At 42.5% G+C, this 12,504-nt stretch overlaps 1 protein-coding gene across 1 annotated transcript in view; it reads left to right on the top strand.

Annotated features, from left to right (window-relative positions):
- The window catches only part of MYO1D (myosin ID), a 153,345-nt gene that overhangs the window by 40,212 nt on the left and 100,629 nt on the right, over positions 1–12,504 (top strand). Inside the window, exons 9-14 of the mRNA XM_054992565.1 lie at positions 2,339–2,484; positions 2,566–2,680; positions 3,080–3,250; positions 10,536–10,606; positions 11,911–11,985; positions 12,074–12,206. Coding sequence (XP_054848540.1) covers positions 2,339–2,484; positions 2,566–2,680; positions 3,080–3,250; positions 10,536–10,606; positions 11,911–11,985; positions 12,074–12,206 — 711 coding nt within the window. The remainder of the gene's footprint in view (positions 1–2,338; positions 2,485–2,565; positions 2,681–3,079; positions 3,251–10,535; positions 10,607–11,910; positions 11,986–12,073; positions 12,207–12,504) is intronic.

Genomic DNA, 12,504 nt, shown 5'->3' on the forward strand with positions numbered 1-12,504 from the left:
TGATGTTTTAACAAACAGCCAATATTAACATTGAAAACAATACACTGAGTATAAGAAGTCACATTATAGCAAAGAAGCTAAGTGTATGTAAATCTACGTTAGGTAACTGATTGGTATTATGACAATAGGTTAAAAATGGTAGCCATTGTACAAAAAAGCACGATTGATATTGTGGATTATCTAAGCCTTTAAGGTGATCCGCTATTTTTTCCATTATGAAAATGTCCCATAGTTTTCTGAGCCATTGTGATACACTTGGAGTTTTTTCCTGTCTCCAGGTTGAGGCTAAAAGCAATTTTGCCGCAGCAATCAATAAAAATATCAGATTTTTCCTAGTAGATGGGACCGTCTGATCCTCCCAGAGTCCTAGCAGGATTACTTCAGGGCACTTGGGAATTGCATAGTTTGTTATTATTTTAATTTTTTGTATGATTCGATCCCAGAACAACTGAATTTTAGGACAAGACCACCATAGATGAATATAGTCTCCATTTTGTCCACACTATTCAGATCTTTCTTATATCTGTGTTTTCATATTTTGCTGTGGAAAGTCTTTAACTGCTGGCATGGCTGCCTTGAGATAGTTGAAGGCAACCTTGAAAATATTTTTCTAGGTTGCAAGTAGGAGGGGAGGAAGAGAAGCTTTCTTCAAATTTTCAAAACTTTTCCTGCCTGTTTATGTCAAGATGATCCTTATTTGTCACATGGAGCCAAACCAAGTGACTCTCTTTAAGTCTGTTTTGAGCTGTTTGGTGGTGCCAGTAGTGTTAGTCCTTATATGTCTATGGAGCTCTTGATATTCCAGAATTCTGGGAAATATAACTTGCATGTGTTTGAAAAGATCATCTCTCAAGTCATGTTACAGCAACTACATTTTCTCTGTGGCCATTATTGCAGGGGGAGCACATGAAGCTTGAGGCTATAGGAAAGCAGGAGTAAAATCTTGATCATGGAAAATAATCCGGGACTGATCTTTTGAAAATCAGTTTGTTGTAAATTGGAATTTTATTGTGCCAGTCAAAGTTAAGCAGTTTGCTTCTGCTTCTACTGTATCTGTTGATGGACAGCCAGCCTGGCTCTGCTCGCGATGCCCTAATTAGAGCCTTGGAGGCTATCTGGATGGATGAAGCAGAGCACACTGAAGTTGAATCCCATGAAGACGGAGGTCCTGTACTTGGGCTGTGGGGTAGCAGGTGTGGGAATTCAGCTCCCAGCCTTTGATGGGGCACCATTTGTGCCCATGGTCAAAAGCCTTGGCGTGACGCTGGACTCCTCTTTTTCAATGGTGGCCCTGGTCACAGCAGTTGCCCGGCCTGCCTTCTTCCATCTCCAGCAGGCCAGGCAGCTTGCCCCCTATTTCTCTGCCCATGAACTAACAACAGTGATCCATGAAACAGTCATCTCCAGATTAGACTACTGTAACTTGCTCTACGCAGGGCTTCCCTTGGGCCTGACCCAGAAATTGCAGCGGGTCCAGAATGCTGCTGCACGTGTCCTGACAGGTCCAGAATGCTGCGCACGTGGCCTGAGAGCTGATGCAAATGTGGCCTGAATTCCATTCAGGGTACATGTGCATCAGCTACACTGGCTCCCCGTGGAGTTCCAGATCAGGTTCAAGGTTTTAGTCTTGACCTCTAAAGCCCTAAACAGACTGGGACCAGCATACCTGAGGGACTGCCTTTTCCCGTATGCACTTAGATCTGCAGGTAAACACCTACTGGTGGTCCCTGGCCCCAGGGAGGCTCAACTGGCCTTAACCAGGGCTAGGGCATGCTCCGTCCTGGCCCTGACATGGTGGAACTCTTTGTCAGAAGACACTTGGGCCTGCCTAGATCCTGTATCTTTTCAGCGGGCCTGTAAGACAGATGTTCCGCCAGGCATGTGGCTGAGGCCAGCACTGATTCCATCTAATCAGCCTCCCCACCGGTTTCCTACCAGCCGGGGGCCATATGATTATCTCCCCCACCCCCATGCATGAAGAGTTAGAGTTTATTAACTCACACCTCCACCCTTCTTATGTGTATGATGTGCAGGGAAAGGGAAGGGAGCCCCGTGTAGGATACTGGAAATTATGCTGTGATAAATGAGTTGTGATTTTATTGTTTTATTTACTGTAATTTTATCTGTTGCTGTAACCCACCCTGAGCCCACTCACAGAGAGGGCAGGCTATAAATTAAATAAATAACAATAATAATAATAATTTTCTGTGATTTTGACAGCTGAAAAAGGTATTCCTCAGCTTGATGCTCCATTAGAATGCTGCAGAGATGCACTTGAAATAAGTATGGTCACTAAATGTGACCTCTGTGCGATTGACTGTTTTTGTTTGTTTGGAAGGCTATATATGAACGTCTCTTCTGCTGGATTGTAACACACATTAATGATGTAATTGAAGTGAAGGACCACAACAGCACAGTTCATGGGAAGAACACGGTCATTGGAGTCCTGGATATTTATGGCTTTGAGATCTTTGACAATAACAGGTGAGCACTCTTAAAGAATGTGTGTATGACTTAAATTTATTTTTTGGTGGCAAATTAATAGATTTCTCTTTTCTTTTACAGTTTTGAGCAGTTCTGTATTAATTACTGCAATGAGAAATTGCAGCAACTCTTCATTCAGCTTGTTTTAAAGCAAGAGCAGGAAGAATATCAGCGCGAGGGGATTCCTTGGAAGCATGTGAGTAAATAAACGGGGTTGTTGAAAGCCATTATGGACTCAAAAGTGCCAGCAGCCCGGGATTCTGCACTAGTGGGTAGCTGTGGCAAGATCAAAGAATGTCTTAAACCCTCATCTCTCCACTGAGTCTTTACAAACCCTTTCCACCCTACAAGTTTGTACCAGACTTTTCAGTCTGTAATAGGGCTTAAATAGGTTTGCCCAAATTTGCTTGAAATGTTAGTTGTGAAACTGAAAAAATGTTTTAGCAACTTTTGGGGTGAAGATGCATCCCAAGGAACCAGCAAGCAACATTTATTCCTGCACTTCCTGTTGTTGATCTCCCGTATGTGCTTCTTTTTTTAATGCAGTCTTTCTCACTTTCTGTTGTAAATATTTTGGCTCTGTTACTTTTGGTAGATTGACTATTTCAACAATCAGATCATCGTTGACCTAGTGGAGCAGCAACATAAAGGGATCATTGCTAATCTGGACGATGCCTGCGTGAATGTTGGAAAAGTCACTGATGAGATGTTCCTGGAGGCACTTAATAACAAATTGGGGAAACACGCTCACTTCTCCAGCAGAAAGGTACTCCTGTTTTTGTCTGTGAAGTGATTCCCCTGCTGGCTGAATAGATTAAACCTGTTTGAATATAGTCAGTTTAGTTTCATCCTGGTAGTCATCCTGTGAAACAAACCCAGCGCTTTCTCTGTATTTTCATGCCTACTTGCAATGCAAGGGCTCGGAACTTGCTTTTTAAGTGTCCAGGTTCTCTGAATGCAGATTCTATGCTTACCAAGGTGTGATCATCAGAAGTACAGGGAACGTGCTGCTTAGATAAATGACCTGCCTCTGTCCATAAGATGTGCGCTGTCAGTTGTTGATGCTAGCCTGGATGAGTTTCATTAAGAGCCAATCCAGACATTACTTTTTTCATGCATTTGCCATGGGAACTTGATGCAAGTCCCTAAGGCAATTCATGAGTAAAAAGCACTGGTGGGCCTGATTCTGATCTGGACAGAGGCATGGAGGGAAGAACTCCTGTCTTTCCCCACACCTTTCCAGTAACCAAAACAGCCCCAGGGGCTGTACTCAAATGAGAGGCCAAAAATGGTTGTAGAGGGATAATTCGGAACCCCTTCTCACCCTATGCTGCTGTCCTGATCAGAATCAGGCCTGTTTACACATGAGATGTTGCAGGGACTTAAAGCTGCAGTATGTCTACAAGTTTCCTTGGTGAACTTGTGAAAAAATGTAATGTTTCCTTGGGCTCTTAAGTGTTCATTTTCCACAGGTCCCACAAAGGCACAGGCCCAGTTTCTACCAAGATGTGTCTGGATTTTATCGTGTCAGATTACAGATGGGGGTCCATGTAATATAGGGTACCTCCATATAAAAATGTTTCCTAGACCTAGAAGACTAGGGAACTTGTCCTCAACATGCTAGTCTTCTTGGTATAGGGACAGGGTTTGTTTGTTTTTTGGATGGAGGAGCACTCCATCATGTGAGTCCCCCCCTGTAGTATGAAATGGTACACCCCATTACAGAAGGTGATCACCTCAGTAAGAATTTGGCCAAAGTTGTAAATGAGAAAAATGTTAGCTTTAATAAGAGAACAAACAACTTTCAAGGTCATTCTAATGTCTCCTGCACTATACAGTTTTGTGTGGAAGTACATACAAAGCTAAAGGTCTGTGGTTAATTATATCTGCCTCACAAGCACCTGGTTGGAAAATAAAAATCTTGTACTGAAAATTTTCCTTTCTTCCTTTTGCATTTGCCCCACTTTCTGTTTTCTCCGAGGCCAGTACAGAGGGGCATCATGCACAAATGACATAAAGGCAGTTTCTTGTTTCCCTTACTGTTCTGGGAAGGGAGAGGGAGAGGGAGGTAGCATTAACTAGCAAAATAAAGCTGAGATACCTATAGTGGTAGAAGTGATGGGGCATGGAATTTGGACTATGCGGGTCCTAGGATTTTGTATGGGAATGCAGCGCATGACTTCATAAGGAGAGGGGGCAGCCCCCTTCGATCCCTTTAGTCCCGATGCATTGTTGTCATCTCAAGTTCCCCCCATAACCACTTTTCTCTCCTGCTGCCACCAGCTCCTGCTCCTCCCCCTGTTACTACTGTTCTCCCCCATCTCTGCCACTGGCAGCTGCTCCCTCCCTCCTCCCTCTCCTTCAGCTGCTCCTTTAAGTGCCCAATTTTGTGGTGTTGCTTAGCAACTCCATAATCCTGACCATGATCTTGGTTGGCATTTTTTTTTGAAGTAAGGTGTCCAGATATGCGTGTTGTGTTTGTATATAACAAACTGAGCTTTGACTCATGAAAGCTCATGCCCAGGAAAATTTTGTTGCTCTCTTAGGGTGCTAGATTTAGATATCTACATTGTTTCTCTGTACCCCCCCTCCCACCTGTCCCTATTGTGTAAATTTTTTTTTTAACCACACTATGGAAGCAAGTTCAGAATTAGATATATGCGGGTGCTGTATCAGAAAAAAACTGTGGCTGTGTCAGTGGATGGGGACTGGCAGAGGTTTTCAGTAGAATGGAAAGGTGTGGCTTTGGTATGGAGGGGAATATGGCTGACTGAATACTGCATGAAACAGAACCGTTTCCTGCGTGAATTTAGTTATTCTGATGGCACCAGTCAGAGAAGGGGAGCAGCTGGGACTCGTGCAGGAAGGGGTCAAAGGTGTGCATGGGCCTATATTTGAGAAACACATGATCAGAATAATGGCTTCTGTTCATCTTGCTGTGGTTTGTAGATAATCTGCCCGAGTTCCGAGTTTCTCGTTGCAGTCATCTGATTTGCTTAGATGACCAGCAGGGGGAGTAGTAGCCTATTTAATGCAACAGGGGGAAAAAAAACAGGAGCAGGAATTTGGCTAGACAGTCATGATGTCACTTACCACCAATAGGGACCCAGTTTACATTCATATGACCATTTCCTAATCTGTTAATTTTCTGTGGCAGCAAATACAGACGGTGTTGGCGTTTGGTAGTCAAGTGATTATCCTCATCAGTTACAAAATACTGCTTTTTTTACCTCTGTACTATGAAGCCCTCAAGTCGAATGTTTGCTTTTGCTGGGGCTGGGCCAAACAGCTTCCTCCACTGCTTTCAAAATCGAGCTGCGGGTTGAAGATCGCACAGTGGTGATTTTTTTTTTAATCTTGCTGATGAGAGCTCAGCTGGAATCCTTTTGCAATAAAGGGGCTGGGGGTGAATGAAAAATATGCTTGAGACTGCCTCCAGAATTAACATGATAGAATTAAAATTTAGATAGGTTGTTTTGGCTTGTTGTAGTGAAACAGCAGTGATATAATAAGGAGACTCTTCTGCAGTCGCTTTTAATTGGTTTGACAGAAAACATTTTGAGCAAATCTGCTGAACCCATGCCCCCCCCCCCCATATTCTTATTACTGTGTTTAATTGCAGTGTAGTTCAGGTCAAAATAATTGGAAGAAGGCTTTTTAATTGATGTTGTTGCCTGACTGGAGATTTCCTAGCCATTTCATGGTTTAATTGCCTTTTTCATAAATCCCATCATTCTCAAGGGGGAAATAACATGCTTTCTGCATCTGGGTGTTCTGAAATAAGATCCATTGAAATTGGTCCCAAGGAAATTTGTAAAACTGCAGCCTGAAAGTAAGCCCTGCGGTACCTAGTCTTGCCTTGCTTTAAAGCATAACTACATGGTATGCCCAAAATGTGCTGGCTCATGAGTGCACAATTGGACCTAGTAGGACATAAATCAGGGGAAGTCACCTTAAAAAGTGCTGTTCACGTGGCACTGGAAGGGAGCCCTGCAAGAAGGAGAAGGAGCTTCTGTTTTCCCTTCCACCCTGCTTTCACCAGGAAAAAGGGCAGGGGGGATTTTTGACCCTTTTCTCTGGCTCCCTGGGAGGGAAACTGGAAGCTTCTTTCCCCTTCCCTTGCAGCTCTGAATGAACAAGTGCTTTTAAAGGTAATTTCTTCCATGTATATATGATTGTGAATCGAGTCACGCACCTGTGACCAGGCACGTATCGTGTAGCTTGGACCTTAGTCACAAGGTAGAGTGTGTTTCTCCAAGAGGTAGGGACCAACACTAGTGCCAACCTGTGAGACAGCTCCATGTTTTAGTCCTTCCCTCTATCCTGTCCTCTTAGGGCATGGAGGTATAAGGGTAATGGCCAATTTAGAGAAGAGAAGAGAGACCAGGGACTGCTTCATCGAAAATGAGGCTTGATTCATTCTTTTTACCCCAGTGAAAGGTCTTTAACTGGATTAATCAGTTCAATTAATAATAATGTTGCTGCCTTACATTTCTCCTGGGACTGTGAAGTTTTTAGAAAGGGTCCTTGATGCCATTTCAGGAGCAAATAACTTGACTGTGTTTAGTTGGAAAAGCCTGTGATTTGCAATTCAGCCCCTCTCTGAACTACATGGTGGAGCAAGCCGGTACATGCAGGCAGCAGCTTGGATTCAGCCAACCATGTATAGAAGGCACAAGAGTTTTCTCTCCTTCTCCTGTGTCTGAAGCTTCTTCTGACCCCAGAAGAGAAAATTCCTGAGATTATGGGAGCACCATGAAGGAGTAACAAATAAATATAGGTTAAGTGGGGGGCATCGCAGTGAGGAGGTTCAAAGGGATGAAATGGCCCCATCCATTCACTGGGGTTGTGTTTGTAGGAGCAGAGTGATTTGGTCCTTCCTCATTCCAGCCCTCCCACTGTATGCAGCTATCCCAATGTGCAGGTTCTGTGAGCTGGGAATGGCCTTAAGAGAATTCAGTGGCTGCAGGAATGCAGAAGAACATATGAGGAAATTCCATTTTCTGTGTACGAATGGTTGGATGCAGGCTAGCGTGCTCGATGGAGATGCTGGCTAGAGAGAGCCAATGTTGCTGGACTGTCAGGAGAGATTGTCAGCAGGGGTAACTTCAAGCAGCCTCCACTGAGCGGCCCATGTCGCCCTTACTTTTTTTACATTCTAACTTTGAAAAGCATCTAGCGGTATAGGTAGGTACACTGTTGAAACAGCCTAGTCTGGAAGTTCTGTTTGCACTATCACCATGAAGGGTTTTATGGGGAACTTGAGGCATGCAACATATAGCTGTTCAAAAATAAATTTTGCTGCATGTGTGAGAGCCTCAGAGAAGATTATTTGCTGCTTCTCCTTCATAGAGCCTCATTTCCTCATTGATGCTGTTGTCCAGTGAAGACGATAGGAATTGGTCTTCAGAAAATTAGTTGTTGTATTCCTTGCATAAACCAAATGATGCACAATGTGGAAATTAGTTAAAGGATTTTTTCTGAAATGTGTGCTTCTTAGTCAACTGTGTTAGAACTACACAAGTGTAGGAAGAGCTTAATGTAGGCTTTCCTTGAGCTGTTCTCAGCAGATGATACCATTGGGAAGACATTAAACAGTAAGAGAACCAAGTTATAAGCAAACTATTTAGAAGAGAGATTGTGGCTCCCAAACACCTAGCTAATTGTTTCTGGAAATCTTAGTCTCTGCCTGTGCTGTGCTCAATATCTTTAGCCTTAAATCTTGGTCACATTCTGCCATTTGAACCTGATGATCCTCTTCTATCGTGAACAGTGCTGGAACCAAATTACATTTGCTTCCTAGTTTGTGGGAGTGGGGAGGCTGGAGAAATCTGGAACTCTGCCCAGATACACCTTTCCCAAACCTCTCAGATACGTGTTCTCTAGAGTGAGATTAATAGATCCGAAGATATGGTGATGAACTATATTTTTGGTTCCTCTTAACTCTTTTCACAATACGCATTCTGAATGTCAGACAGATGGCTTAAAATCGCTCATGTTTTTCAGTGTTTTCTCAAATATTGATGGGAGAGATGCTTGAATGTGCCTTTGTACAATAAAGCTTGTATTCCTATGTTTCTCTGGATGCTCCCAGATCTTCAATTAGAGATCATATCATACGTGCCTGGTGGTGTGGTTCTAACCATGCATTTATTAGGAATATTGCTATTTCGAGCTATAAATTAGAATGAAAAGTCAAGTTTCTCCCTCCTGATGCTTAAATTATTAATCATGCCCCTCAAAGGAAAGCCAAGATGATGTTGGGCTTCCCAGGTACTGTGATGCAGCTTTACTGAAACCAACAACAGAGACCACAGATGCTGAGATGGATGCTTCTGAAGAGCATCAAAGACTGTGTGCTGCTGTATTATAGGAGTAGCGATCTCTCACTCTCATAGTTTATGCTTCACTGCTCCCCTGTGAAACTAGTTGGGTTCTGCATCAGGGTGGATAAGCTCTGAGGGGGTGCTATGCCCTATATATTAGTGGCCTAGTTTATGGGCTAGATATCTAGTGGGCTGCTATCAGTTTGCGTTTCTGATTTGCAGAACTAAAACACCATAGGAAAATACTCCCCCTGTGTACCAAAGAGAAATCTGAATTAAATTACAAGTATTTTTCTGTTGCCTGAGAGCCAAATGGTTGTGCTATATGCATGAAACTCATTGTGCTGGACAGAGCATCATCCAGTATTTTCAGTCAGATTGTCTCCCTCCTTCCTTTATTTCATATATTGAGAATATCAAGGCTTCTTCACCCTTTACGGATTCCCTACATAGAATTTCTTCACAGGAAATAGAATTTTTGCAATACTTAGAGCAAGCACCAGACATGTGCCTCAAGTATGCTGATCAGACAATTGATGTATTATATAGCCATAAACTATATGGACATAAATGGATACGTGAATTTCAAGTGGAGATATGGAAAGCAGGAAAAGAGTGTTGAGGCCTTTGTCCACCTGCTGTCTTACTTTTTGAGTTTGTTTTTTCATGTTATGCTAACTTTGAGTCTTAGAGCTGGGATGGGTGGGGGAATATATGGAGGGAGGAAGGTTGCAGGGGGAAAATGGCAGACAAAGATTGGGTTCAGCACCCCCCCCCCCCGCACACACACACCATTTGAACATGTTCCTCAAGCTGTCATGTTGCAACTCTTTGCTGCCAACCTAGGTTCTCTGGGGTGTGGTAATAAGGTGGTTTGAGAGGAAACAAGCTGGGTCTGCCTTATTTGCGGATACAGCCAGAAAGTTAGTCCAGTTCCTGGGAACAGCGCACTCGTTTTTTTCCAGTATTCTTCTGACTGTACAAGAATGCTTCAAACATTTCTTCCTCATGGCCCTCTTAAGTTGCATTTCTCTGTTAAGATTGCTGTGTTAGAGGAAATTGAAAGCATTGTCAGAGGTGCGAAACAATGTGCTGTTATCACTCTGCATTTAGAACTTACGGCCCTTCAGCATTTTTGGTTAGCCATTTTGCATCTTGAGGATTTTGACCTTTAAACTTCAAAATATGCAGCTTGGCAAACAAGTTTAAGTTTTGGTGTATCTGAAACCTCTGAGAAAAGATATGCCCACTTCTCTTCAAAAATGACCCATTAACCTGATCTGGCAGCCTATCTGAGAAAGTTTCCTGATTTTTGGTTGTAGTCTTCACTGTTCTGTCCATGCTGCTTTCATTTGGTGCTGTTTCCTGTGAAAACAACTAGTTTAGAATAAAGTTTGCAATGAACTGTCTGCTTAATGACGTCCTACATTTTCCCCTTGTGTATGTTTGTGACATTGCACAAAAGAACAAGGAACGAACAGATGGCAGTCAAAACCTCAAAGTCTAATTTCTTTGAGTTTCTATTTATAAATAGAACAGTGTCACTGAATCTAAAAGAAAAGATTGCCTTGGTTGTCTAGTTAAATTTTTTTTACTAAATAACAACATTATGAAAAGGATTTTCACAGCCAAACCACACCTGAATTTAAAAGCAGCTTTGGAAGACAGTCTGAGGTCTTTGATACCTGTGTTTTAATGGTGACCTGTTAACCTTTTATTTTTAAGCTCTGTGCTACAGACAAAAACTTGGACTTTGACAGAGACTTTCGGATTAAGCACTATGCCGGAGATGTTATGTAAGTGTGTGGTTCTCACATTTGCTCTTCTGCTTGCTATTAATATATTCTCATATATATATATTTTTAACCACACTGTTTCTTCTTTCTGTGTGTCTGCATTTTCGTTATAGCCTAAAATAGTCTTCAGGTTGTTGGTTTTTTTTGCTTTCTTCAGTCCATGGACAAGGGTGAAGAAATTTGATGTAAAAAGTAATTTGGTTTGTGCTCTTCATTTGCTGAGTCATAGAACTCCAGGCTCTGTACATGGAATAAAGGATTTCTCCCCACTCTCCTATTCCATTCTGCTTTTACTCTTCCAAGGGCATAATTCTGCCTTCTAAGCTCATATATAGGCAGAGGTTTAAGAGTTTGGGCCAGTTGGACAATTCAGTGGGAGAGCACATGGTTTGTATGCCCAGGGTTCAATATTTTAGTCCTTGGCATTTCCTGGATAAAGGATAGTGGGGTGGGAAAGATTTGTGAGTAGATGATACTGGGTTAGATGGGCATTTATTATGCTTTTTATATAGACTTCTTGATACGATATTGTGGAACACATGAGAGCCAGTGTAATGTCATGATTAGAGTATTGGAACAGGATCTGGGAGAGGCAGGTTCAAATCCCCACTGTACCATGGAAGCTTGCTAGATGGCCTTGGGATGGTCACATACAATCAGCCTAACCTACCTCAGTGACAAACTTAATCTGATGTGGGGATAAAATAGAGATGGAGAACTAAGTCACTTTAGGTCTCAATTAGGGGAAAGCAGGAAATAAATGAAATAAAATAAATAAACATATCTGAGCCTCTGATCTATCACACTTTATATCTCTTTCATGCAGCACTTCAGAGTTTTCTTAGGGGAAAAACTTGAGCCTGGTTTCACATCTGTCACTGGGAGAAGCCTTTTTTATTCTATTCATTTTTTAATCTTTCAATTTATACTATATTTTTCTCCCTAATGAGGGACCCAAAGAGAATATCTAGTTGTGTGCCCCTTGCCATGTGCATTGACTTGGGTAACCCAGGCAAGCCTGATCTCATCAGATCTTGGAAGCTAAGCAGAGTTGGCCTTGGTCAGTAATTGAATGGGAGACCAACAAATAACAGGATTGCAGAGGCAGGCATTGGCAAACCACCTCTGTTAGTCTCTTGCCATGAAGCTTAACGGCACTCTTCACCACCACCCCTTTGCCACAGTTGCTTGGTAATGTATGTGGCGATGTATCATGCTAGACTAGTGTTATTTTTTGGTTCTGCATTTCAAAGTGGCCTACTGTATTGCACTCAAATTGTTGTTGTTTTTCTTTCATTTACCAGTTACTCAGTCACGGGATTTATTGATAAAAACAAGGACACTTTATTTCAAGATTTCAAGCGCCTGATGTATAATAGGTAGGAGCAAAGCTTAATGCGCCCTCCTATTCTTGACACCCAGATCAAATACTAGCGATCTTTTACCATTCATCCTCTGGCTTTGTAGCTCTAATCCTGTGTTGAAAAAGATGTGGCCGGAAGGCAAACTGAGCATCACAGAGGTGACCAAGAGGCCATTGACTGCTGCTACCCTATTCAAGAACTCCATGATAGCTTTAGTGGACAACTTAGCATCTAAGGTAAGAAGGTACTTTGACGCAATTTAGCTTTGTGTTCTCTTATTCCTGTGTGCCCATAGAAGTCATGGTGCGGGTGCCTGCCAGTGGGCTTAGAGTCCGTTGTATAAGTGAGTGTGTGTGTGTGTGTGTGTGTGTGAGAGAGAGAGAGAGAGAGAGAGCAAGGCAGAGCTATGAGGCAATGATAAAAGCAGTCTAAAAAGGATAAAGAGTAAACTGAGCTGAAGGTTCTATTAAGGTGTGGGCATTAAGAGCACTGAAAATGAGCAAATCACAGTGCACTGAAAAATGCAAAATGTTC

This window comes from Eublepharis macularius, chromosome 12, assembly GCF_028583425.1.
Source record: "Eublepharis macularius isolate TG4126 chromosome 12, MPM_Emac_v1.0, whole genome shotgun sequence".
In the NCBI taxonomy this organism is placed as follows: Eukaryota; Metazoa; Chordata; class Lepidosauria; order Squamata; family Eublepharidae; genus Eublepharis; species Eublepharis macularius.